The sequence below is a fragment of the Artibeus jamaicensis genome, unplaced genomic scaffold (genome assembly GCF_021234435.1).
Source record: "Artibeus jamaicensis isolate MK-2021 breed Jamaican fruit bat unplaced genomic scaffold, CSHL_Jam_final contig_464, whole genome shotgun sequence".
NCBI classification, from domain to species: Eukaryota; Metazoa; Chordata; class Mammalia; order Chiroptera; family Phyllostomidae; genus Artibeus; species Artibeus jamaicensis.
This window is the reverse complement of record NW_026521842.1, coordinates 14,760,041-14,787,185: the sequence shown is the minus strand read 5'-3', so window position 1 is coordinate 14,787,185 and position 27,145 is coordinate 14,760,041. Positions and strand designations below refer to the sequence as shown.

The 27,145-nt window shown below is 41.7% G+C and overlaps 1 protein-coding gene and 1 long non-coding RNA gene across 2 annotated transcripts in view; both read left to right on the top strand.

Annotated features, from left to right (window-relative positions):
• The first annotated feature begins 351 nt into the window (after positions 1 to 351).
• On the top strand, positions 352 to 9,702 carry TAT (tyrosine aminotransferase). The gene is made up of 12 exons (XM_037164254.2): positions 352 to 461; positions 1,075 to 1,321; positions 1,472 to 1,576; positions 3,186 to 3,253; positions 4,108 to 4,266; positions 4,471 to 4,609; positions 5,048 to 5,100; positions 5,890 to 6,042; positions 6,635 to 6,763; positions 7,322 to 7,405; positions 8,139 to 8,237; positions 8,666 to 9,702. Exons 2-12 carry the CDS (start codon positions 1,087 to 1,089, stop codon positions 8,804 to 8,806), a joined length of 1,365 nt encoding a protein of 454 aa, XP_037020149.2. The 5' UTR covers positions 352 to 461; positions 1,075 to 1,086; the 3' UTR covers positions 8,807 to 9,702.
• Positions 9,703 to 11,962: 2,260 nt separating this feature from the next.
• Positions 11,963 to 27,145, top strand: part of LOC128627656 (uncharacterized) — a 56,553-nt gene continuing 41,370 nt past the window's right edge. The window contains exons 1-3 of the long non-coding RNA XR_008391904.1: positions 11,963 to 12,499; positions 19,034 to 19,112; positions 26,668 to 26,811. This is a non-coding gene — a long non-coding RNA (uncharacterized LOC128627656). The remainder of the gene's footprint in view (positions 12,500 to 19,033; positions 19,113 to 26,667; positions 26,812 to 27,145) is intronic.

Genomic DNA, 27,145 nt, shown 5'->3' with positions numbered 1-27,145 from the left:
GATAGCTAAGTGCAAGGAAGGACCCTCACTTTTACTTCACACATGTCTATATTGTTAACATTGTAATAGGTTATTTTGTAAGAAAAAATTTAAATGATCACTTGTAATCACAACTACGCCTCTTTGACAGTCTTTTCTAACATCTCACGAAGTGCCCAGAAAGAGTTAACTCAGAGAATTCCAGATGTTCGATGAGGTCAAATTCCTGATTTGGTTCTTGGGCGTGGAAGTAGGGTTAGAGGCGAGAAGTAACAAAAAGTGAAAAGGGGAGGAAAAAAGGGGGTTGGCTGTTCAGTTCCCAGCCTAACCAATAGCACGAACGTTTCAGACCTAACGCCCATTTAGGGAAACTATTTCAGAAGTCAGGAATTGCATCCGAGTTCATCATCACTTGTCAGAGAATTAAAACAGCTTTCTGCTTCAGCTACTTGGAGGCTGCTTGGTTCTCCTTTACTTGAAAGGTAATATTGAGCCTCTGCTAATCTGGTGGTGGTGATTGGGGTGTGTGTTTTTTTTCTTCGTGGTGTCGATTTCTTTTTTCCACAGGGAAGAAAGGTGCTTTTAGGATAGTGCTTTATTTTTACTAATGACAATATTAACATTAAATTTCTGACAATGTGGAATGATTCTTCCTGGTCCTGTTTGCAGAAGGCAAAATACAGTCCGTTGAAGGGTTAGGGAGACTTTTTTTTGGACATGAACTGCATGGGAAAGAGAAAACATGCATTTTTTTATTGTTTAATAGTTTTCATGTCCTTTTTCCTCAGTTTCATGGTTAAACTTTTATCAGGACTAGGGTTTGCACATAGCAAATCTTGCCATAAATTAGTATTCAACAGAATGCTCTGTGCTAACATTATAGAATGGCTTCTTCCTTTATTTTCTATCTCAGAAAAAAAGTCTTAAAACCCCACTCATTCATAACAAAGCTACTTTTCATGAGAAAGTGGCAAAACAAAGAAAAATGTTCAGCAGGAGATGGCCAGTGAAATCACCCATGTTCAGGTTCAAGTATAGCCACCCGGGATGGTGCTAGGTTCTTGGTGTCACAGGGACCTCCTTTCCCCCCTGCAGACTTTGCTAGTGATGGACCCATACGTGATTCAGATGAACAGGAAGGGCAGCCTGCCATCTCTCCTGAACGTGCACGTCAACATCGGTGGGAAGAACTCTCTGCCAGGAAAAGGGAAGGGCAGGAAGGCCAGATGGTCCGTGAAACCTTCGGCCATGGCCAACAACACTTTCAATCCCATCCGTGCCATTGTGGACAGCATGAAGGTGAAGCCAAACCCGGACAAAACCATGATTTCTCTGTCAATTGGTGAGTTAGGGACACTCGATTGAGGGGTGGTCACTGTTCCCCTCAGACCCCTCCATGATGGATGGGAGAAGATGGAAGCGGAGGGTGAGTCTGAGTGCTGGGCGTGAAAGAATAACCTCTTGATGGCAATTTCTTTCCTCCTGTGAAAAGGGGACCCTACAGTGTTTGGAAACCTGCCTACAGACCCTGAAGTTACCCAAGCAATGAAAGATGCCCTGGACTCGGGGAAGTATAACGGCTATGCCCCCTCCATCGGTAAGCTTCCCCCAAGACTCTAACTGGTGGCTTCCAAATCTTCAGTGCTCTCCCAATAGGAATGAATTTCTAGCAATTCTCCTCACTTTCCTGATGATTTTCCTAAAGAGAGGCTAAGATAAAATTGCCATTTGGATTTGAGGAAAGGGGTCTCAGGATGCTTAAATACAAGCTTCAAGGTCCAACTCGTTTGTGGTTTTCTTTGACATACTGCACCACCCCTCCAGGCCCAGCCACATACTTGTTTCTCAAATAATGCTCCTATCCTATCACTGCTAATTCTCAAACAAAGGCCTTGAATTTGGCCGTTGCTGCTGGTTTACTGATCCCTCTGGGTCCTAAATCTACTTATTGCCCTGTACGAATAGCTGCTTGGCTTTCTTTCTCCTTCTCTGTGTATTCAATGCTTATTTTACTTATGGCCCTGATCACACCCCCAGTGAAACTGTAATAGTTTCATATTAAAGAGGAGTAAGCAACAATAACAACAAAGAATGGACTATCCTATTGAAGAATAGAAGGTTGTTTCTGCCAGAAAGAAATTCTCCTTTCAGGCTTAACTCTGTCCATCTCTGAAATGTTTCTACTCTAAACATTTTGGTAAAATAGTTAATTCCTTGGTTCTGTTTCAGTGTTGCATGTTTTTCTCCTGCGTACATGTGCACATGGAAACACATTCTTAAGAGAGAACAAAAATTCAGCTTCTTGCTAAAACAGAATTACAAACACTTCCAAGAGATTTCAGGAACACGAGTGTTAGTTTGATTATTTACATTTTAGAAACTTTCATACAACAAAATCGAAATGAAATAAGACCGAAAATTAGGTTATAAAAAATCTGTAATGAGGGAGAAATAGACAAAAAACTGTACTTGAAAAATAACTAAATAAAATTAATTAAAATTAAAAAAAATCTGTAATGGCTTTTATAACCAAAGCATTAGAGAATTGATTCAACTGAACAACCAAACCAAGTCTCTTAAATATTCAAAGGATGTGAACACTTGTGCCAAAGAAAACACAAATAGCTACAGTATATCTTGGAAAATGCACTTCCTTATTAGTAATTAAAGAAGTGCTGGTTTGTATAATCTTTTTGGCGGTTTTGCAAAAACATGAACATTTGCCTGAAACTGTCTATACTTCAAGCCTGTAAACCAACATTTGGGAAATAATGTATGAGAACATGATTTAAAAGAAAAAATTATACAAGACACTAATAGGGATATGATATGAAAAACCGAAAATGGACCCAATGTCTCACACTCAATGATTACAAGTTTTCAAAAAAGATACAGTCTTTGGAAGGGATTTGGGAATAATCTAAATCTTGTATTTTTAAGGAGAACATACACACAATTAGAGTAACCAAGACAGCGAAGAGTATTTTATAGTTTGGGGAGCACTTCCTTGTTATTTATATATTTGTGCTTATTTTAAAGTTCTCAGATATGGAGTGAATCTCCCGTCTTTACAGTGGCTGGGAGCCAAACTGAATAGAATGTGCTCTGAGCAGAGGCAGAGGGAACTGACACCCTGGGGCTTTGTAGCATGGCCGTCAGCTGTGGGATGGAGACTTCAGCTTCCTCCTTCTGCTCCTTTCTTCCAGGTTACCTGTCTAGTCGGGAGGAGATTGCTTCTTATTACCACTGTCCCGAGGCACCCCTGGAAGCTAAGGTGAGCCTTAGACAAGATACCAGCTCTGAAGCAATATGGGGCAAACTGTATTCTTTTTGTTGTTTCTGTTCCACAAAGAATAAGGGTTTCAAGGGGGAATAGGAGCTGAGGGTAGTTTCTTTCTAACAATTCAAGGGCTTCTTATATAATGAGGACATGAATCAGTGATTATAATTAATGTCATTATGGTATGATAATGATGTCGCATACAACTTATGTGGTGTTTGTCTCAAGGAGGCTCAAAGAACTCAGAGGTCACTATGATTCTCTGCAAAAGATCATTGAAAACCAATAATTCATAAACACCAAATAATTAAAATTTTATATTTTACCAAAAGGATCTTTTAAAAATGTGTAGCTTTCCTCATTCATTTTAAGGTCCCTCAAATAGGAAGACTGAGCTATTGTGACATATTGAACTGATGGTAGTGCCAAGTTTCAATGCCATCCTCACCTGTATTATTTACTGCGAGGGGTCCACATTCCTTAATATAAGAAGTGCCCTTCATCCATGTTTCAGAGAAGAGCCAGGCTTTAAACCTCTGGTCAAAAGTCAATAAGCTGGCAAAAAAACCCCAAAGTCATGATGATCTCTAATGAAAGCTGACTGAGTCACGGCTGACCTATCCTTTTTGAGGTGATTTGTTTATTTAAGTGGCCAACAGCCTTTAGAAATGGACATAGATAAGCATGTTACCAGCTTTCATTTTTGGCTTAGTACAGTCCCTACTATTTTACTTAGAATTTTAAAAAAACTAATCTATTTTTATTCCCCACTCACCCAACTGATGATCTCCTTTCTGCTGTTGCAGTTGAAACTATTAACAAAATGAACGGTTTTCTTTTCTTCACAGGATGTCATTCTGACAAGTGGCTGCAGTCAGGCCATTGAACTTTGTTTAGCAGTGCTGGCCAGCCCAGGGCAGAACATCCTGGTTCCCAGACCCGGTTTCTCTCTCTATAGGACTTTGGCTGAATCTATGGGGATCGAGGTCAAACTCTACAATTTATTGGTAAGTGACTTTTCAATTTTAGACTCAAGTGCTCAGTTACTACTTCCTAAAAATAGATGAGCTTATCCTAGCAGAAAAAGATGTGGATGTGGGTGGTCGAGACCACAGACACATTTGATTATTTACATTACACCTTTGAGTTAAATGAGTATTCTCCCCCAATTTTTCAGAATCATCTTAGTCTCACCCTTTCTTCCTCCCCAGCCAGAGAAGTCTTGGGAAATTGACCTGAAACAATTGGAATCTCTGATTGATGAAAAGACAGCCTGTCTCATTGTCAATAATCCATCGAACCCCTGTGGGTCAGTGTTCAGTAGAAGTCATCTCCAGAAGATTCTGACTGGTGAGTCCAGCAGACTTCACTTGACAGGGGAGGAGGTGGGGATGGACGGAATCCATTAGCCATTTCTTGGAATGAAAAAGAAAGAGTCTATCACTAAGTTCCAAGTGTAGGATGGAGGTAGGGGAGCTCCTTGAGGGTCTCTAGTGAATAGTGTGCCATTGGAACGGTAGGACTTGCCCGAAAGAGGGGTACAGAGAGGACACGGACTTGCTGCTTCACCACCCCCACCTTGTGGAAGAGAGGATCTGAAATGTCTCTTTCATTAAATAGCCAATTTAGACCTTGTACCTTGGAAGAGTATAATAAGAACTTACAGTTCTTAAACAGGAAAACAAAACACAAAAACATGAAATGCAAAACACAGTAAGACCAGGTAAATAATAAGTGCAAAGGCAATCCGCGTTAATTATGATTTCTGCGTGTTTTTCTTATTTTCAGTGGCTGCAAGGCAGTGTGTCCCCATCTTAGCTGATGAGATCTATGGAGACATGGTGAGTCTTGCACAGGACCTCTCACTACAATAATCTTAACTCCAAATTACTTCATGGGGACTTTAGAGGTGGCATCTAAAACATGCCACCTCTAAATGATTAGAAGTGACTCCTAATCATTTCAGTACAGCAAGTCAATATACCTGCCCTCTTCACAAATGAATAGATTTATGACTTCTTAGCCAGTTATCTGAAATCCAGAAAGTTAAGAAAATCCAAAGATTTTTGGAACTCATTTGGTGGCAAAACCTGACTTGTCTGATAGAAAGATGTTTGTAGATTTCTATTTTTCTCACGGCCTGTACAAAGGTGTAGGGGAAGGGGTAGAATCATGAATATGCTTGATTAGGAGTGCTATCCCAGAGTCCTCTGGGGGTACCTTATAATATATGGTATATGTGCTATATAACCTTTCTAAAATCCAAATAATTTTGTAACATATTTGGGCCCTTGAATTTCAGGTAATTGTGAACTCATGTGGATATTTTTAAATCTATAACGCCAACAGTCATTCATTCTCTAGAACTGGCTTCAAGGGGTTGCCCATGTTACAGGGCTAGGGTCAGTTTCCTCACTGTAGGCTTCCCTTAATCCAGACCAGACACCAGGTTAAATGTCTTTGGATAGTTTCCTTTGAAGCCTCTCGGGATCCCAGTCATGCTTCAGTGTAGGGATGAGCCCCCAAACCCGAGGCCCTGGCCCTAGTGATATAAGGAAAAGGGTAGGAGGCATGAGATTTGGAGGACAGGAAGCAAGAAGACAACTACAACAGGCTCTTCTCCTCCTCAGGTGTTTTCTGACTCCAAATTTGAGCCTCTGGCCAACCTCAGCAGCAATGTCCCCATCCTGTCCTGTGGAGGGTTGGCCAAGCGCTGGCTGGTTCCTGGCTGGAGGTTGGGCTGGATCCTCATTCATGACCGAAGAGACATTTTTGGCAATGAGGTGAGAGCAATGTGGTATGTCTCATTTGGGATATATATTTACTTTTTGTGCACAGTGGTTGGGAGGAGGGCTTTTTTTTTCTCTTTCTTCCTAGCCCTGTAATTTTGGGTGCCTAGAAAGATACTAGGTAAAGATGGTACTACTTCTTCTCCAAATTCAGTTTTTCTGTACCTGGCTCTATCAAGAAGTCCCATCTGCCTCCAATTTTTGGACTACTAAAAAGCAAACAAAAGCAGTAATACACCTAATGTTTGCAGATGTACAGTGTGCTAATACTTTATATACATTATTTTAATTTATTTTCCAACAACCCTCTGAGGCCAGTAATAGTATTATCTCCATGTTACAGTTGAGGAAAGTGAGGCACAGAGAAGTTGTATATTTTCCCAGGGTCGCACAGCAGCTGCATAACAGGCTATTAACGCAAGTGGTCTGATCTCAGAATGACAGTAGGCACCATCACTTCTCCAGTAATATAAAAACTGATAGAAAGAATAATCAGAACAGAGATGTAAAGACTGATAGAAAGAATGATCACAAAGCCAACGTGCTTAAGAAAGGCTAAAGAATGTGTTTACTCGGGGCCTTTTAGATCCGAGATGGGCTGGTAAAGCTGAGCCAGCGAATCCTGGGACCCTGCACCATTGTCCAGGGAGCTTTGAAAAGCATCCTGCGTCGCACCCCTCAAGAGTTCTACCACAACACTCTAAGCTTCCTCAAGGTATGGGCAGCCTGTGGCTTTTCACTCTGGGGGTCAGTGAACGCCACCAATGGAATTCGGAATAATAGTCCTCATTTCTGGAGCAGTGTTCCACGATGGGGCTTCCAATTCAGAAGGTGGCATCCGTGCAGGTATCCACCCATACATACATTTCTTTTTTTTTCTTCAAGATTTTATTTATTTATTTTTAGAGAGGGGGAAGGGAGGGAGAAAGAGAGGGAGAGAAACGTCAACGTGTGGTTGCCTCTTGCATGCCCCTTACTGGGAAACTGGCCCACAACTCAGGCATGTGCCCTGAGTGGGAATCAAACCAGCGACCCTTTACTTCACAGTCCAGTGCTCAGTCCACTGAGCCATGCCAGCCAGGGCTCCACCCATACATTTCTAACTTCTGGCAAGTCACTCTGCTCCTGGCCAAAAGCTTCAGGTAGCAGGTTTTTTTCTTGTTGACTCCTTATGCCAGTAGGGCAAACTTAGGTTCCTTGCTTTTGATATGGGCTCACCTTTTAATGACTTGTTTTTTCATTTACCTAATTTTTAATCTTCCTCCTCTTATAGTCCAATGCTGACTTGTGCTATGGGGCTTTGGCTGCCATTCCTGGACTCCGGCCAGTCCGCCCTTCGGGGGCCATGTACCTCATGGTAAGAATGTGGTGGTGGCAGCCACTCCTGGTTAGGCAAAGGAAAGCCAGTAGTCTTCAGGGTTCACAAAGAGCTAGGCTCCTGAGCCAGTCCTTTCAGGAATTACCTCATTCTGAATTGTTCCACTGACAGAATCTATGCTCACTGTTTAAATTAAAAAAACAAACAAACAAACAAACAAACAAAAAACTACTTAAAATGAATTAATTCCTCGGTATACTTATTTTGTAAGTACACACAGGGAAGAGATAGGACATAAATAAGAGGCTCTCTACACCACTGTAGTTCTCAACTGGGAATGATACTGGTCCCCGAGGGGTGTTTGGGAATGTACAGGAACTTAGGATGACTGGGGATGTTGTTGGCATTGTGTGGGACAGGCGTGCTAAATATCTTGCAATGGGTGGGATAGTTCCACACAATCAAGAATTACCTGGCCATGAGGCTAGTAGTACCTTTTAGGTGAAACACTGGTGTTCTATTTCCAGCTTTCACTTATCAGCATACAGGAAGTAACCCTTCAATAAACGAAAATATCAATGTAAACATATTATCTCTTCATTGTAGAAAATTCCATGAGCTCATAAGTGCTAGAACTTACTTATCAAATTACTTATCAGTTGTAGAGTTCCAAGATATTTTTTACAGCAGTCCCTGCCTTATTTCACAGCTTAAGGAGTTGGCCTGTTTTCCTTCTTCCTGATAAGTTTGCCTCTCCCTGTTATTGGTATAGGTTAAAATTGAAATGGAGCATTTCCCAGAATTTGAGAATGATGTGGAATTCACAGAGCGGTTAGTTGCTGAACAGTCTGTCCACTGCCTCCCAGCAACGGTGAGTGCTTGTATCTCTCTCAGGACCTTCTCAACAATTTCTAGAGCCTCAGGAGCTGTCCCTGAGCTCATCTTTAGCCTGACCTTTCCTCCCCCAACGAAGTGTATCTCCATTTGATAAGATTCAAACTGATGTGTCTCATAGCCTCTACTTAAAATTTGCTTCTCTCCATCATTATCCCATCTATATCGGGAAGAAAAGATATGGTGGAACATTCTAGGTGAGGGAAAATCAACCTTGTCCCACAAGTCCCTTTTAAGATGAATTAACTGCTACTGACTTAGCATCCCAGTGGTGGAAACTGAATGAATTGATAGCCCTGAGTAAATGGCATCACCGCTTCTTGCTGATGAGGGCCCTCACCATTTTTGCCGTGGTTCATTACTAGATTCAATTGCTCTGAGAATAACAGGCTCTTATTTTTGCAGTGCTTCGAGTACCCGAATTTCTTCCGAGTGGTAATTACAGCACCTGAAGTGATGATGCTGGAAGCCTGTAGCCGGATCCAGGAGTTCTGTGAGCAGCACTACCATTGTGCGGAAGGGAGCCAGGAGGAGTGCGACAAATAGGCCTGAGTCCATGCTCCTCAGTGTGTCCCGTGCAGGTAGAACTGGACTGGGCCCTGCTGCTCCTCGAGTCAGGTGCCCCTACTAGGAGAGGGGCCTCAAAAGCATACTGAGGGCTCAAAATTGCCCCTGCTTTACCCCAGCTATATCTGTATACACACTCTAAATCCCAGATTTTTGTCTTACTCTCTGCTCTACTGGAGTGACTGATTGATTGATATGCCCTCCTTTTATGATGACTTCCTCCTTTTTTTTTTATGAGAGTATCAGGTGAACAGTATTTACCAGAAAGCAGCAGAAACAAGAAAATTAAAAGCTCAGGATGAGAAAAACAAATGAGAGAACCTCTCCCCCTCATTCTATAAGAACATACTCTCTCTAGTCAGAGCTGAAGCCCAACTCTGTTACTGCCTAACTTCAGGTATACCTCACTTTATGCAATAGTTGTAATGAAAGAAGTTGGGGCACATGTATTTGGTTAATTATATTCTAAATACATCAGGAAACTTTGCTAATTTGAAGGATCCCTTATAGAAATACTTCTGTTGTTTTCTTTTTATAAAGAATTATTTTGTAATATAAGTAAATATCCTTTGATTGACTGGCTTTCTAAATTTAGATATGTGTGTATCAGGCTTTCTTAAAATGAAGACATATCTGTACTAAAAAAAAAAAAAAAGGACCTTCCAGAAATACTGCTCTGTGAGGGGCACAAATATCCTCACTTGTCATTATTATAGAATCATTATTATTTTGGCTGTAATGTTAATATTGATATATTATATTATCTTTTCATATGTTTTCTAAGAAGCATTTATATTAACAAGATCCTTTATTTTGCCAAAGGCATAAATTATTGTTGTTCTTATTTTTTTAAAAAATAAAGTTTACTAAGTATGCTTTCCTCTCTTGTGATGTTTTTTTCTCTTCTGTGGGGAAATTTCTATTCCCAGGTGCTGCTGATTGTTCAGTCTGATTGATGCCTTATTTCTTTGTAGAAGTACTGATATTTGTGTTACCAGACAGGAACCGGCCTGGAGCTGGTCTGCCTCAGGCTGGCTTGTAGTGTGTGAGTTCTTGAGTTCGTGTGGGAAAGATTTCACCACAAGAGTCCCAGGTGATTTTGAAAATATGTTTACTAAGGCTGTGGACAGGGAAACAAAGGAAGGATTTAGGATGGAAGGAGTAACAGGAGGGAGCCTAGATGGTGCTCTGCTTTGGCTCCCCAGAAGAGCCATAGGAAAGGAATGAGCCAAGGTGGGACTGCTGTTAGCTCCCTGGGAAGTGAAGGTCACAGACACAAAGTGAGCCAAAGTGGGGCTATTTTTACCTCACTGGGAAGTGAGAGAAAAAGGAGCCTCTGGAGACAGGATTGAGGGTATGCCCAGGATTAAGCTACCACTGCCCACTGCTCCCCTGGCTGCAAGTCTCCTTGGGACTCTTAGAGTTTAGGAGGAAATAAAAAGTTGGTGCCCAGGAAGGGGCATGGGCATGCTCTGAAACAGGCCGCCCAGAGTCTTTGTCCTGAGGGTTTTTTACCTTTTTTCTGTGGGTGAGAATCTTAGGGGAAGGTTTCAGCAGAATATTCATCAACTTTCCAAGTGCATTATTAATATGCTGATATTTCAAAATGAGCACATAGGTGGGTTTGGGAATATTCTTTGGTCAGCTATGCTGTTTAACTTTTATCTTGGGTCTGTCTTTTAATGGGTTTTTGTTATTTGTTCTCCTGACTTCATTTGTCCTTGGGTTAGCTGGCACAAATGACATTAATTGGGTCTCTGTCCTCTATTTTCTCAGACCAGAGAAATTTAAGCTATGTATTCTCTGGTTAGGGAGGAGAGGTATGAACCATTGGCTTTCAAACGTCCTTGGTTAGGGGAGGTAAGGTGTTATGATTCACCAGATGGCTGTAAACTGCTCAATTTTGCCTTGTTTAATTTTCTTGTCTTGGTTTCCCCATTCCACTTGCCCAGGAATTTTCCTAGCTTTCTACTATCCTGTCACATTTGGAGTGACTTAAGAGACACTATTCCTACAATATTTTATTTGGGAGCTCAACTTCTGGCTTCCCTTAACTTCTGGCCTTAAATTTCACACTTTCAATTTTTTGGATCCCCAATCTCTGGTCCCAAATTCCTACACTTGTCTAGATCCACTGGGGAATGAAGGTGAACCAGCTGAGTTGACCCAAGGAATCATAGGTGTCCAGGATCTTCCTTCAGTGTGAGCTTTTCTTCTGCAATTCCTCTTGGACACAGTTGCCTACTTTTTTCTTCACCATTTAGTTTACAGGAGGAAATCTGAAGTTATCTTGCCAGGTTGGGGCAGAAATGCACCGTAGTCAGTCTGGAGAGTCATCACTAAGGGCAGTTTTCCTTATCTGGAAGAGGAACTTCAGGTCTAAAGACTGCCGGTCACACCCACTTAATTTCCTTTATAAAAATAAACATCAAATGTCCCTGTTCAGTGAGCTCATGCTAAAATTTACCTTTCGATTTTCTTCAGCAAATCCAAAAGGAATATACAACGATCAAGATGATAGGGATTTATTTCCTGTATGGTGCCACTGCTGATCATTTTCAGAAAATGCCTGGCTTCTCTTTTCCTGTACCCCACTGCCTCCTCAACCCCCAAAGATCTCTGTCCAGAAATAAACAGTTAGACGTGGTATTCACACAAGACATTTTCCCTTCAAATGCCCATATGCTATCACGTATTACTACATCCTACTCAGACTTCTTAAATTTGAATTTTTTTTTTAAAGATTTTATTTATTTATCTTTAGAGGGGAAGGGAAGGAGAGAGGGAGAGAAACATCAATGTATGGTTGCCTTTCGTGCGTCCCCTGCTGGGAACTGGCCTGCAGGGAACCTGCCTGCAACCCTGGCATGTGCCCTGACTGGGAATCCAACCGTGATTGTCTGCTTCGCAGGCCACCGCTCAGTCCACTGAGCTACACCAGCCAGGGCTAAATTTCTGAATTTTCTTGATGTCTACATTTTGATAGAGTCAAACATTCAAACATTTAAAAATACTGCATTCGCACTGGTCAAACTTCAAACAATGCACTCTTCAGGCCCATCCTCAGCCACTCAGTATCTTCTCCCGTGAAGTAATCACAGTTAGCATTTCCTGGTTCATCCTTCGAGATTATATGTGTATGTAAATGTGTGTGGGTGGGTGGGGGGTCGTTTTCCTTTTTTCTTTCCTTTCTTCAAAGTATCTATTATTCAACTTTAGAATTCAGTGCCCTAGTGAGGTCCAAGGTGAAATGACATTTCTGAGGCGTCCTTCGCATCCTGGGTGTTTCTAGATTAAAAAAAGAAAAAGGATCCCTGTGCAAGGGCTGCTTCCAAACAAGATCAAAATTCCCTGGGGAGACTACTTTAAAATAGCAGGAGAGATAGCATCTGAACGTTCCTAGAATAAAACAAAGAATGTATAAAACAGTTGGGGATAAAGGCTCTCAGGTATGAACTCACCTTCCCTTCCCTTGCGGAGCACCGCCTACTAGGTAACAGCTACAAAAGTCCCAGTTGGGCGCAATAACATCCCGGCCCTGCGGAGAGATGCAGAAAACCCACGGCTGCGCAGGCGCAGGTGCGAGTGCGGGCGCCATGCTGCTCGGGGCGCATGCGTGCTCGTGCAGCAACTCGGCGCCACTCTGGGTGCAGGCGTGAACCTGAGAGCAAGGTGGTGGTCAGTTCGTTTAAACCGGTGCCAACTATTTTCAGTAATGGGCTTGGGTTTTATTTTCTTCTCCAGACTGTGATCTGGGCCCACGCCCTGTTGCGTGAGTCTTTCCCTTTTTGTGTCCTACTTGGGCCACAGACAGCGGGAGACTTCCCGGAAGTCGACAGATCATCCCAAGGTATTGTTAACCTTTTTCGGTGCTCTGGGCCAGGCCCAACAAGTTAGATGATTTGTGAAACGGAAGGAGAAATTCTTTCCCAGGAGCCGTTGTAAGCTTCCAAAAGTATGGTCCCTGGCGTATTCGGACCCTTCTCAGCCAGGATCCACTGCTGTGCTCCACACACACATGCACACTACGACCCACGAGGGGCTATATCTTTAAGTATTCTAAAGCTTGAATTACCGAATCCCTGGGAAAATAACTGAATTCCCAGTACATCTTATCCAGACTCCTATTTATTTTAAACAATTTGGGTGTCTTTTCAAACAAGTTTCATCGGGTAGCATGGCATCTGCAAATCTGGATGCCCCCTGTGGGTCCGGTTGTTGCACCCATTGTACCCCATGATGAATCCCTTGGTTACTGAGATAGCAGCAACATAAGCACACTCTTATTGTTCTGGTTTTGAGTCCCCTCTTTATTTGTACTCTTTGAGGGATTCCCTTACTGTCTTGCAAGTTTATCTCTGAATCTGCCCATTTGTTTGCTAGATGTGGTTCAGCATATCTAGTTGTTTTGAAGCCCAACATGTTCATGCTATCTAGTTTGTGCTATTGCTATAAAATCCCTATACTTCGCATAGCTCCTTCCAACCTATTGCTTTTTCCTTACATACTTCCTCCTGGAATCTGTGTTCCATGGCAGAGACAATTCCCTGCCATCCCCAATTCTTTAGAATGGTTCCTTCACCTCGTCGCCTTAAGTGTGAGTTGGCTGTTCCCCCGAAGATACTGCCAGCAGTACAACTGGTTCAATTTGCTTTTTTTCGCATAGTCTAGATTCTGCCTTGGTGTCCTATCAGAATATCTACTCTTAGTCATACACCAATTATCTCCCTTTAAAATGTAGGATATATTACTTCACATTCTTTTAGTGCAGTCTTCTTTATTTACTTAGGACCTTGACATGTGTGAAGTTTTAGTATTTCTGTGGATGACCTGATCAACATCCTTTGACTGACATCAATCAAGGCCTCTTGCCAATCTCGAACCCAAAGGAGATATAAACCCTACCCCATCTGGTCTTCCACTCCTCAAACCACACCTTTGTTCTTTATCATTATCTCAGATTCGACTATTTTAGGAATTTAAACCCTAGTGACTAATTTACTCACCACACCTTGCACTTACTCACCTGAGTTGAAGGATGAGCTTCTGAGTTGAAGCTCACCCTTCAACTCAGACAGATTTACACCTTGACCCTTGATATTTATTGAGCCCTCTAAACTCTCTACATGTTTCCACTAAATTCTTTAACTCCCTTGCACTGTTTCTTTCCAGTATATACCCATGGTGCAGTATTCACTCACACTGTTAGCAGCCACTTCAGCTTCTTAGCTTCCTTATTTTTCTATACAACATCTACCATGCAGAGTCTGTACTGGAAATTAATCTAATCCCAAACCTCCTCTATTTCTATACTTAAAATAAAAATAAGGTAAATTGTATCCTTGGCGCATGGTCTCCAGGCTCACGGGGCCCTCAGCCCTGTGTTGACAATCCTTTTACAAATACTGCACCAGCGTGTCCTTAGAAGCCTTGAGTTGAAAAGGCAGAGCTCTGTAATGAAATGCATGATTCTTTCTGTATAGAATACCCAGAAAATAGGTAAATTTATAGAGACAGAAAGTAGCTTAGAGGTTGTTGGGAGGTGGGGGAGAGGAGTTAAGGTTATCAAGCTTTTTAATAGATATGGGGTGAGGAAAAAGTTTTGAAACTAAAGAGAGGTAGTTGTACAACATTGTGAATGCACTAAATGCCATTGATTCATACAGTTTTAAATGGTTAATTGCATGATACATGATTCTAACCTAAAAAACAACAACAACTATAAAATGAAAAAGGAAAAGTTAAACCACCAGTAATCCTCATGCCCAGAGATAACCAGTATTCCCATTTGGCTGTGCTGGATTTTTCTTTTGGACATTTTTTTTAAAAGGTGGATTTATACTAGATGCAATGATTTGTATAGTGTGTTATTTCATTTACTAGGTCACATATTCTCAGGACTAAAAAAATAGTGCACAATTATGATAGAAGTTGTCTGTATCTTGACTGTACCAATGTTAATGCTCTAGTTGTGATGTCATACTATAGCTTTGCAAAAAGTTATGGGGTGGGGGGTGCTGGGTAAAGGGCATACTGGGACCTCTGTGTATTATTTCTCACAACTTCTTGTGAGTCTATAACTGTCTTAAAATTAATGATAAAAATAGTAAACTAGGTAAAATCAGTTTCATTAAAAATATGAAATATGTAACTCATGAAATTTACATTGGAAAACATCATTTTTCCAAGTTTTTAAATTTGGTTTTTTTGAATAGGTAATACATTCACAAAAATCAGAAAATTTTAAGTATGAAAAGTCATATAGGCCTTGGCTGGTGTAGCTCAGTAGATTGAGCACGGGCCTGTGCAGCAAAGGGTCACTGGTTCTATTCCCAGTCAGGGCACATGCCTGGGTTGCAGGCCAGGTCCCCAGTAGAGGACACATGAGAGGCAACCACACATTGATGTTTCTCTCCCTCTCTTTCTCCTTTTTCTTCCCCTCTCTCTAAAAATAAATAAATAAATAAATAAATAAATTTGTAAAGTCATATAGTAGTAGTTCTCCTTTCATCCTTGTTCCTCATCTTCCCAATCTGACCTGCCTTATCCCCTGTGAGGTTACTCTGTTTAGTCTCATGTATTCCATGGTGTCTCTAGGCATATACAAATTAAAATCCAGGTTTAAATTCTTCCCCCAGTACAAAAGAGAGCATGAAATCACAGTTCTGTGCTTTGCTTTTGGGGGCTTTCCGTATGTGCACACAGAAAAATTTCTCTGTCTGTCTGTCTCCTGCTACATAGTATTCCATGGTATAGTTACCATAATTTTTGCCCATAAATTTTGCCCATCACTAAGGGATTGTTTAATAGCTAAGTTAATTAATAAATTAATTATGGTATAATTTGGGGAACACCAGGAGCGAAGCCCAGGACTAGAGTGCTTTCCCATGAAGCAGGGACAGCAGACGTGCAGGTCGCAGGCCGAGGCTTGCCTGGAGGGTGAGTGATAGAACCTGCCAGGTGGAGAAGGAAGCTGGGCTGTCCTCCAGCACTGGTGAGGACCATGCCACTGCTGGCAGGAATGCGGTGCATCTAGAGGCAGAGGGCGACATGAAGGCTTTCCCCTAGCCCACAACTTGTCCCTCAGGATCTTCACTCAGCCCCTCCACTTCTCCCTTCCAGTACTTCTGCATCAACTCCTGCCTTCTCTTTATAAATCATCAAATCCCAGAGGTTTCCATTGGCTAAATCCTCCCTTTCTGAAACCATGTTATTCCTACCTCAGTAATCAAAAGTTGTTGATTCCCCATGTACATCTCTAGTCTAGACTTCTCTCTTGAACTTCACACTTGCATCTCCAACTGCTTCCTCCCATCTTCACCTGGACATCTCAAAAGTACCACCAATTCTTTATATCCAAAAGCTCGCTCAAATCTTCCTGAATCCGACCTTCTTTCAGTGTCCCTTCTCTCAGGGAATGGCATCTCCATCCATGCATAAGCTAGAAACCTAAGAATCACCTTCAACCTCTACTTTTCCTGCATTTCCCCATTTCCAGTCCTCCCAAATATACCTTGGATCTGGCATTGCATCTCCACTGCTCACTCTAGTTCAAGTGACCACTGGCTGCCACAGTCTCTTAACTGATCTAACAACACCTATTCTGTCTAGCCATCCTCTCAATGTTGCAGCCAAAGTGGTGGTGTGTTGTTTTATTTTTTAACATGAAGTCTGATTTTGTCACTTGCTTAACCCCCTTAATAACTTTCCATTGCTTTAAGAATTGAACAGACTCTCCAGCATGGCCTTCAGGGTCCATAGTCTGGAGCTACCTGCTTTCCTCCAGTCTCACTTCTTACCACATACCTGCTAGCTCTTGGGCCTTTCCTGCTGTAAGGTCTGGCTTCCCCCTCTTGCCATAGGCTTCTTGCTCTTACTCTTTCCTTTGTCTATATCATTAACTTCTATTCATTGTGGGGGCGACTTTCCTCGCACGTCACCCCGTGTGCCACGGATGAGAGTAAACATGACTGAGACATGATCTGATCTGCTTCGGGAGGAGAGGTGGCCAGTTTCCCAGAGGAAAAAGGCCTTGAGCAGTGGCCAGTTTCTCAGGGGCAAAGGCCTTGAGCCCCTTTCTCTAAGGACTTTTATTAGGTTGTAATACACAGGAATACAGGGTGGCAAGGATCAAGCAGTAGATAACATTTGAAAGAAATCTGAGGGCTTAGTCTGACTCAGAGTCTGTCAGGAACAGAGTTTTAGGGTTTCCTACTCAGACCCTTAACATGTGAATGAAAGCACTCTTAGCAGAGCAGATTTCACAGGTTTTTCAGGAATTCTTTGTGATGCCAGATGTTCCCCCAGCGACATGCTCTAGCAAGGCAAAGAGCTGCACCCCTCTCCATCAGATATTCAGGCTTAAGGGGATTAGAGCCAGGAAGCGCTTTTCCCAGAGGACATGGGGACTTGGGCTATCTCAAAGCTTCAGAGCAAGAGTCCATTGCTCTTTGTTGCAGCACCCGCCCCCCAGTCCTTCCATGAAGGCCTCCCAAGTGATCGAGTCTGGCCTAGGTTTCCCCTCTCTGAGAGGTCTTACCCGTCAAGGACTTCCAACCATGCTTTGGGGGCAGGGAGGAAACTGAGGCAGCATTTGCTACCAGAGACAAGCTTTGTCTCCTGCGGCTTGCATTCCAGAGGTGTTCGCTCCCTCATCCTTAGCCACAGGGGGTAGAGAGTTACAATTCCTGAAACGCAGGCAGTCCACAACAATTCATTCTTCGGAGCACAACTCATGGAAGTCTTCTTCTGACCCTCCACTTTTGGTCAACTTTCTTTCCATCATTGCTCTAATTTTTTTTTTTGTTACTATACGTTTCTTTCAATGGTTCCAGCATTTGAGTAATGTCTGTCTCCTTCACTAGGCTGCAGTCTGAGTCCAGGGAATGCCTGCTTTTGCTTATCATTGTCACCCAACAATTAATTTTAAATAACTGAATGACTGCTGGTGCCGTGACAACAGTGAATGGTGCCTCTTTACCCACTACCATTCCCTGGGACACACTGTAGACCACAGTCCTATCTCTTACTTCCTGGGGCTGCTGCTGAGGAAAAGCATCCGTCAGCCAAGAGCTCGTGCTCTGGAGGCAGAGAGATATGGGCCCAATCTGGCAATGCCATTAACTGCCATGGGCTCTTGTGCAAGACATCCTGTCTCTGAACCTCAGTTTTCCAGTCTCTAAAAGGGGTTACCACTTACCTCATAAGATTGGTTCTCTTTTTTTAGTTACACCCAAAACATTTAATATTTTTTCAGAAATATCTAGCACACTGTTCATTCTTAAAGTTTCTAATTGTTCTAATGGCTTTTTTCCAGCCTTTCTTTTTTGAATCTAGCTCCAATCAAAGTCCATCCATTGCATTTAGATGTCATATCTCTTAAGTCATCTCTAATTTAAAGCAGTATGCCTGTTTAAAAAAAATTTTTTTTGCCTTTCATGATAGTGACAATTTAGAGTTCAGGCCTATTGTCTGATAGAATGTCCCAGCCGTTGACTCATGATTAGGTTTGAGTTAAACATTTTCAGCAGCAGCGATGTGTGTTCTTCCTGATACACTCCACCAGGGGACATACAATACCAGTTTACCCCGTAATTGATGATGTTATATTCTGTCACTTAGTTAAGGTGCTGGATTGAGTGAAGGAATGTACCGAAGGGGTCTGGACCATAAACCTTATTTCTTGCCTGTTTCCATTCAGCCTTCACTTTGGGGCAGATACACAATAATATTTCTGACTATATTTTCCCACCACAAGTGCCTCTTGGTAAGGCTGGTAGCTATCAGTCTTGAGACTACTTTAAAAATTTTTTTGTTTTTATTATAAAACTTTCAAATATATACAAAAGTAGGGAGAGTATATAATAATCTCAGTGTATTCACTCATTTCCAGAAATTATCACCATTTCACCAATTTCTTGTATTCCCTCACTTTTTTCTCTGGTGCATTTTAAAGCAAATCCAATATAGCATATGAATTCACCCATAAATACTTTAATATGATACAACATTAACAGATAGGAACTTTTCTGTCTTTCTTCCTCTCTCTGTTCTTTCCTTCCTTCCTGCCTTCATTTTTCTACAACACTACCATAATACCTAGCAAAATTTAAAATGTCTTCATGTTATCTAAAAACCAAACCATATTCAAAACTTTGGAACTACTTTCAAGTGTCATCCTTTGAACCTCTTTTCCCTAACACACAGGTCCACGAATTCTACAATGGCCATTTGGGAAAACGGTTCATTCATCATTTCTCCTCATTCTCTTGGTCCATTTTGGCAGGTAAGCGCTAACGGTAGATAACATGTTTTTGGCAATAGTAGACACTGGTTCAGTATGTCCAGAAATTGCTGTGGTGTTTCTTAAACTGTACACATCACCTGGGGGTCATGTGAAATTGCAAATTCTGATTCCATAGCTCTGGAATGGGGTCTGAAATCTTGCATTTCCCAACAAGCTTCGAGGTAAGGCTGGTGTTGCTGGTCTACAGAAAATGCTTTGAATAGTGAAGAGTTCATGGAAGGTGATATATTGATATTTTGGATATAAGTTATAAGAGGGAAACAAGTACAATCTGAAGTCACTTCTAGCACTTAAATTATTTGAGCCTTTGATTCTAATATGTAGCAGTTATTAAGCCCAGTGACTCCACCCTACCCCTGGGAAGGAGAAGAGCAAATGCAACTAAGAACTTGAACTTTCCCCATGAAAAGTTATGGTAGGTTCATTCCAGTTTCTCCTGTATAGTCAATAATCCTAGTGTCTAGTGTCTAGTTTGATGCACAGAAGCACTACTCAGACTGTCACACAGACTTTGTTCTTACCCTTTTTAAAAAAATATTTGTTTCTCAAGGCAGGCAGGAGTGTAAAAGCAGAGACTGATGACTCTGTGGAGGTGTGGCCTAAAAGTTTGTAATTTTAATAAGCACCCAGGTGATGAAAGACTAGACTAGGTGATGGAAATATTATTTGTGGTCATGAGAAATTGGAGGAGTGGTTGGAAGGTTTCAAACAGTTTGCCCATGCTTTCATTTTGGATTTATCATGTTGGTGTGGGATTTGCATCACATATTCATTGAGCATTTTCTATGAGGACAAACAAGACAGAAACATCTAGTAGTAGGGGAGACAGAAAACAAACATGCAAACAAGTAACTAAGATGGTTTCAGGCACTGAAAGATATTATAAAGAATTGTAAAAGAATTCAAACAGGAAGACCTCTGATTAAGATGGAGGCATAGGTAAACATGTTCTTCTTCCTCCCACAACTACAGAAAAAATTACGACTAGACCTCAAAACAAATATCACTGAGAACTGTCAGAAAATTGAGCTGTATGGAATTTCGTCCAACAACCAAGGATTTATTTATTTATATATTTTAAAGATTTTATTTATCTTTAGAGAGAGGGGAAGTGAGGGAGAAAGAGAGGGAGAGAAATATCAGTGTGTGGTTGCCTCTCACATGCCCCCTACTGGGGACCTGGCCTGAAATCCAGACATGTGCCCTGACTGGGAATCAAACCAGTGATCTTTTGGTTCCCAAGCTGGCACTCAATCCACTGAGCCACACCAGCCAGGGCCAGCAACCAAGCATTTAATGAAGCCACATTTCATCCAGATGGGTAGGAGGGGTAGAGACATGGAGAGAGGCAGAGAGGCACAAAGATGCAGTGTGACACAGAGAGGCAGGAGAACGGGTGGTCCCACATTCATGTGTGGTGGATAAAAGCCAGGAGGGATACCTCAGGAGTGAGGGATCCCAGTCCCAGGCCAGACCACACAGCCTAGGGTTCCAGTGCCAGGAAGATCAATCCCTATAACTTCTGGCTGTAAAAACCAGTGGGGATTGGGGCAATGGAAGAAACTACCAGATTTTTAGTAGATGCCTCTTAAAGGGCCCACAGGGACTTAGAACTTATTCAGACCCACCCCCTCTGGTATTCAGTACCAGGGCAACAGCTGGAAGGGCCCCAGTTGCACATGGGGAGAAAATAAACTGACTGGAAACAGGGTGAATGCTGGGGAAACCTCCAGAAGCTAGGCAGCAGTATTGTCCCCTCTCCATGCCCTCTCTCCAACCCCTCAACACAGAGCCACAAAGTGGTGAAGTAGGTTGCCTTGCCCTAGTGATTACCTAAGTCTCCGCCCTACACAATTTACAGGTGCCTTTTCTACAGTAGGCCATGATACTAAGACAGGGAGTCAAAGCAGCTCTACCAGATACACAGAAACAATAACAAGGAAGCTGCCAAACTGAGGAGACAAAAAAGAAAAATATGGCCCAAATGAAAGAATAGAACAAAATTGTAGGAAAAGAACAAAGTGAAATGGATATAAGCAACATATCAGAGGCATAGTTCAAAATACTGGTTATCAGGATGCTCAAAGAAATCACTGGATATTTTAATACCATAAAAAAAAACCAGGAAGAAATGAAGATTGTATTAAGAGAAATAAAGAAAAATCTACAAGAACCAACAGTGGAGGGGATGAAGCCAAGATTCAAATCAACAATTTGGAACATAAGGAAGAAATAAGCATTCAATCAGAACAGAAAGAAGAAAAAAGAATTAAAAAAATGAGAATAGTATAAGGGGCCTCTGGGACATCTCCAAATGTGCCAACATCCAAATCATAGGGATACCAGAAGCAGAAGAAGAAGAGCAAGAAATTGAAAACTTATTTGAAAAAAATAATGAAAGAAAACTTCTCTGATTTAGTGAAGGAAATAGACATACAAGTCCAGGAAGAACAAAGAGTCCTGAGCAAGTTGGACCCAAAGAGGTCCATACCAGCTCACATCATAATTAAAATGCCAAAGGTTAAAGAGAAAGAGAAACTCTTAAATGCAGTAAGAGAAAAGCCATTAATTCCCTACAAAGGGGTTCCCATGAGACTGTCAGGTGATTTTTCAAGAGAAAATTTGCAGGCTAGAAGGGACTGTCAAGAAGTATTCAAAGTGATGAAAAGCAAGGACCTACAACCTAGATTACTCTATCTGGCAAAGCTATCAGTTAGAATGCAAGGGCAGATAAAATGCTTCCCAGACAAGGTGAAGCTCAAGGAATTCATCATCACCAAGCCATTATTATATGAAATGTTAAAGGGACTTATTTAAGAAAAAGATCAAAACTATAACCATTAAAATGGAAACAAATTCACAACTGTCAATAACTGAATCTAAAAAACAAACTAAGCAAACAAGCAGAACAGGAACAGAGTCAGATATGGAAATCATTTGGAGGGTTATCAGCTGGGATGGGGAAGGGAGAGAGTGGGGGGAAAGGTTCGGGGGTTAAGAAGTATAAATTGGCCCCAACTGGTGTGGCACTCAGTGGATTGAGAGCCAGCCTGCAAACTGAAAGGTTGCCGGTTCCATTTCCAGTTGGGGCACATGCCAATAGATGTGTACATATGTGTACAGTGACAGTAGTTAGATATTTATATAAGTTACAAAGTAGAATTTAGTATTCATTTGCAGTTTTTTAACTTTTGAGATAAAATTTATATACAATGAAATATATAATTCTTAAGTTGCACTATCATTGAGTTCTGAAAAATTCATGCACCTAGGCAACCCACACTCCTATCAGGATATAAAACATTTGCATTCCCCCTTCCTCCAACAAAGTTCCCTCATGTCTCTTCCCAGTCAATCACCACCACTTCCTGTCCCCCAGAGGTAACTACTGTTACGATTTTTTCCCTACCATGTTAGTTTTTCCTGTTTTGGAACTGTATATAAAAAAAAAGCCATACAGTATAAACTGTTTCCTGTAAAACTTACCCTAATGCTTCTGAGAGGCATTCATGTTGGAGGAATCAGTAGTTCATTTCTTTTTATTGCTGAATATTATTGCATGATACGAATTTACCATTTTTGGGGTCCATTCTCCAATTTATAGTCACCTGGGCTGTTTACTAGAGGACTGTAGGCAAAGAATTGACATCTAATTTACCCTTTAGGTAGGTCACTATGGTTAGTAAATGGAAGGTGAACTCTGAAGGGCACAAAGAGACAAGAAAGCCACTAGGAGGCTCTGTCAGTAATTCAGGTGACATTTGAGGTTGGTTTGGATGCACACCGTAACATTCACTGGAGACGGGGAGAGGTGGTCTGATTCGGGGTGTATTTTGGAAGTCAAGTTGACATGCTGATGAATAGGATGTGGACAGTGAAAGACAAGAAAGAACCAAAGATGACTCTATTCTCCTAGGCCACTCCTTTAACTATACTTTGCCAATATGATGGTGGAGAGGCAATAAAAAACAAGCCAGAAACTCTCTGCTTGGAGATTTGGCTAAAAACCAATCGGAAGGCAATCAGTAAGCAATTATTTGCCAAATGCTTCCAGATGGCACTTGGTGAGTTCACATGCTGTTCCCTATGAACACATGCAGCTCCTCAGAAAACCCAACGCAATTTTCTCTTGCCATGGTAATATCACTATTAGAAATACTAGTCAGAGGACCTCCGCCAAGATGGAGGCATAGGTGGAGACGCCATGCTTTCTCACACAACCAAGTTTAGAGACAACAAAATATTAGCAACAGAAAACACAGCCAGAACACAGAAAATTGAACTTTTCTGAAGTCTGATAGCAACAAATTCTTCAGCCTGACCAATAAGAGGGGCGAAGCCAGCAGCTGGCGGATCGGGGTTGCACAGGAAAACTTAGTCAGATGGACTTTGGCGTGCGGATCCCAGGCGTGGGGTTTGCATCGGGTGGACCCAGCGAGGGCGTAGGGCAGCAGGTTGACTGTGGACTGCGCATTCGTGTGCAGATAGACCAGCGAGGGAGTGGGTGGTGAGATGGGACCGAGCAGGCCCCAGTGGCGAGAGGCAGCAGAGGGGGCTGCCATTTCCCTGCTCTGACCCTGCCCCCACATACAGCGTCACAACTCAGCGACCTGGGTGGCCCCGCCCTGGTAAACACCAGGCTAAGGTTCCGTTCCTCATACTTAACGGGTGCAAACAGACCAAAAATGGCTCAAGAAGATCTCAAAGCCCCAGAGCCCATAACTCTAAGTGATGAAAAAATAGCAAAACTTTCAGATGCACAGTTCAAAACACTGGTGATCAGAATGCTCACAGAACTGGTTGATTTTAGTCTCAAATTAGAGGAACATATGAAGGCTAAACTAATTGAAATAAATGGTAATGCACAGGAAACCAATAGTGATGAAAAGGAAACTGGGACTCAAATCAAGGGAGTGAGCCAGAAGGAAGGAAAAAATGACCAAACAGGAAAATATGAAGAACCAAGAATTCAAAAAAATGAGGAGAGACTTAGGAACCTCCAGGACATCTTTAAACGCTCCAACATCCGAATTATAGGGGTATCAGAAGGGGGAAAGGAACAGCCACCAGTGGAAAACTTATTTGAACAAATAACAAAGGAGAATTTCCCCAATCTGGCAAAGGCAATAGACTTCCAGGAAATCCAGGAAGCTCAGAGAGTCTCAAAGAAGTTGGACCCAAGAAGGAACACACCAAGGCACATCATCATTATATTAGCCAAGATTAAGATGAAGGAGAGAATCCTAGAAGCAGCAAGAGCTAAGGGGACAGTCACCTACAAAGGAGTTCCCATCAGACTGTCAGCAGATTTCTCAAAAGAGACCTTACAGGCAAGAAGGGGCTGGAAAGAAGTATTCCAAGTCATGAAATCCAAAGACCTACAACCAAGATTGCTCTATCCAGCAAAGCTTTCATTTAGAATGGAAGGGCAGATAAAGTGCTCCTCAGATAAGGTCAAGTTCAAGGAGTTCATCATCACCAAGCCCTTATCATATGAAATGTTAAAGGGACTTATCTAAGAAAAAGAAGATAAAAAAGATGAACAGTGAAAGGACAGCAAACTCACAGTTATTAACAACCACATCTAAAACAAAAGCAAACTAAGCAGACAGCTAGATCAGGAGCAGAACCATAGAAATGAAGATCACATGGAGGGTTAGCAACAGGGGAGTGGGAGGAGGAGAAGGGGGGAGAAGGTACAGAGAATAAGTAGCATAGACAGTAGGTAGAAAATAAATAGGGGGGAGGGCAAGAATAGTAGGGGAAATATAGAATCTAAAGAACTTGAGACACGTGGTCATAAACTAAAGAGGGGAATGGTGGGGGCGGGGGGATGCAGGGTGGAGGGGAATGAAGGGGGGAATAGAACAACTGTAATGGCATAATCAATAAAATAAAAAAAAAGAAATACTAGTCAATCTAATTCTCCAATCTCATCTTCATTCCTCTCTTTCCACCTGCCACCCCACTTGACTCAGCACTTCTAAGCTGTCAGCTTTAAGATTCAGCTTCTCTCCTTTCTCTCAAACACAGAACTTAAATGTCAGTTCTTTCTTATTTGAATCTTTAAATGTCACTGTGTTTCTCAGAATAGAAGTTTCTGTGATTGGCCTTTTATCTAAGTATTACATACAGAATGAGCCCTTTATGAAAATGCGGATGAGATCGTTATTTATTGAGTGTGCTAGGAGCTGTGCTAGGCATTGGTTATACCAGAGTGAGTAAGATAGTGTCTGCCCTCAAAGAGCTAAAATATGGAAATTGGAGGGTTTTATTATAGTGTGATAATTTTACGATAGTGGAAAGCCTGTCTACGTGACATTCAATAGAGGCTTAAGGATAAAACCAGGAAAACTGCCAGAGGAGGTGCTTTAGTTGAGAACTGAGGGATCACAAAAACAAGCCAGAGAAATTGGGGCAGAACAGAATAGGGTATTCCAAGTGGGAGAAATGGCCTGACTGAAATATAAGCTGCATAAAAGGAGGGGCTTTGCCTATTGTTTGCTGCTGTATCCATAGCACCTCAGCCATTCCTCGGCACATAGTAGATGTCCATTAAATGTATGAACTGAATGAAGAATCCCTTTAACTGAAATGCTGTATTCAAATCTCTTTACTCTGGATATTTATAATTATTTTTCCTCAATATTGTATTTAAAAAATAACCTTTCTCTGAATGACCGGGAACTTTTTTTTTGACCAGGAACATTTTATGCAGAAGAGGGATATAGCCTTCAGCAGAAATCCCAGGGTGTTGGGGATCCCCAGCAAATGACTCTCAGAGATTTGTTGTTGATTGGCCTGTGTCACTCACATATATTCATTTTTAATTTTGCTTTGCTAGCCTGTGAAAGTAATTTAATAGTAGTCATGGTAATGTACATAGTCAGTAAAGTTAATTTAATTTAGCTTGGGTTTAAATCACATAGTAAATTATAAACCGTTTTCTGAGATACATGTTATAGACAAAATAATGGCAGACTTTTGCACAAAAGTTACAAAAGTTGATTCAACCTTCCCATGTCTCTCCATTACTACTATTAATAAGTTGAAAAAATAGTTTTGATTAACATTTACAAAAAACTTAGCAATTGCTCTCATCTAGAAAATGAAGCCACATAGTAACAGTAAACAGTCAAAGCCTCTTTGTTTCAAAACTATCTTTCTCACCCTTCAAAAAAAACTGTTTACAACGTTTGACACCTTTCTCTCCCCAAAGTGGAGAGAGCTTAGGGTAGTTACCCAGTATGATTTTCTTTTAAGCCATGAATTTTTGTCCTGAAATGAGGCAGTTGAGGCCATTATGCTTGATGTAGACAGAAGAGACCTTGTTCCCCAAATCTGAATACTAGCCTGAGAAGGTCAGATCAGATTCATCCGTCATCTATGTTTGAACATCCTCATGCCCCATGTAGCTAACTAGGCTGAGGAGACAAGCGGATACCTTCTCTGTTGCTGGGATTTGGGGATGGAACAGATGTCTCCAAATTAGAAAGGCTGTTTCCTAGAACACCATCTTCTATGCTCTTCACAGGTTCTCAGCTCCCCGGACTCCCCATATCCATGGCGGGTGTACTGCCACTCTTATCACTGAATCCAGTGTCAGCCACCAGAACGCATGGCCAGGAGACTGTTCCATTGCTTACGACGTATCTCTCAACACTGGATTTTTAAAGAGGTGATAGAGCGTGACCTTTTGTTAGACTGTCTTATGTTTGTAGAGGCAAGAGCATTTGCTCGGGAGATCCTAGGCTCTTGAGGAGTGTCTAGAGTGGCTTGGGATTAGATGTTAGGATAAATTCACTCCTTTAAAGCCCCATATAAATTAACTTTAAAGACCCAGCTGGCAAAGGTAGCTTCTTAAGTGTCTTTGGTGGTGATAAGCCCAACAGCTACTTGGCAGAGGAGAGGGGGAGAGACACCACCTGACATTCAAGGAGCTTTATGATCTGAGGGCCATGTCAGAGTGGGAGTGGGAACACAAGGAAAGATGAAGTGACATTACCTCTCAG

Excerpts from the sequence above, each read along its gene's own strand:
- TAT (XM_037164254.2), top strand. The coding sequence starts at position 1,087 with ATGGACCCATACGTGATTCAGATGAACAGGAAGGGCAGCCTGCCATCT. Across the intron at positions 1,577-3,185 it reads CGGCTATGCCCCCTCCATCG|GTTACCTGTCTAGTCGGGAG; the intron begins GTAAGCTTCCCC and ends CCTTTCTTCCAG. Across the intron at positions 6,043-6,634 it reads GAGACATTTTTGGCAATGAG|ATCCGAGATGGGCTGGTAAA; the intron begins GTGAGAGCAATG and ends GGGGCCTTTTAG.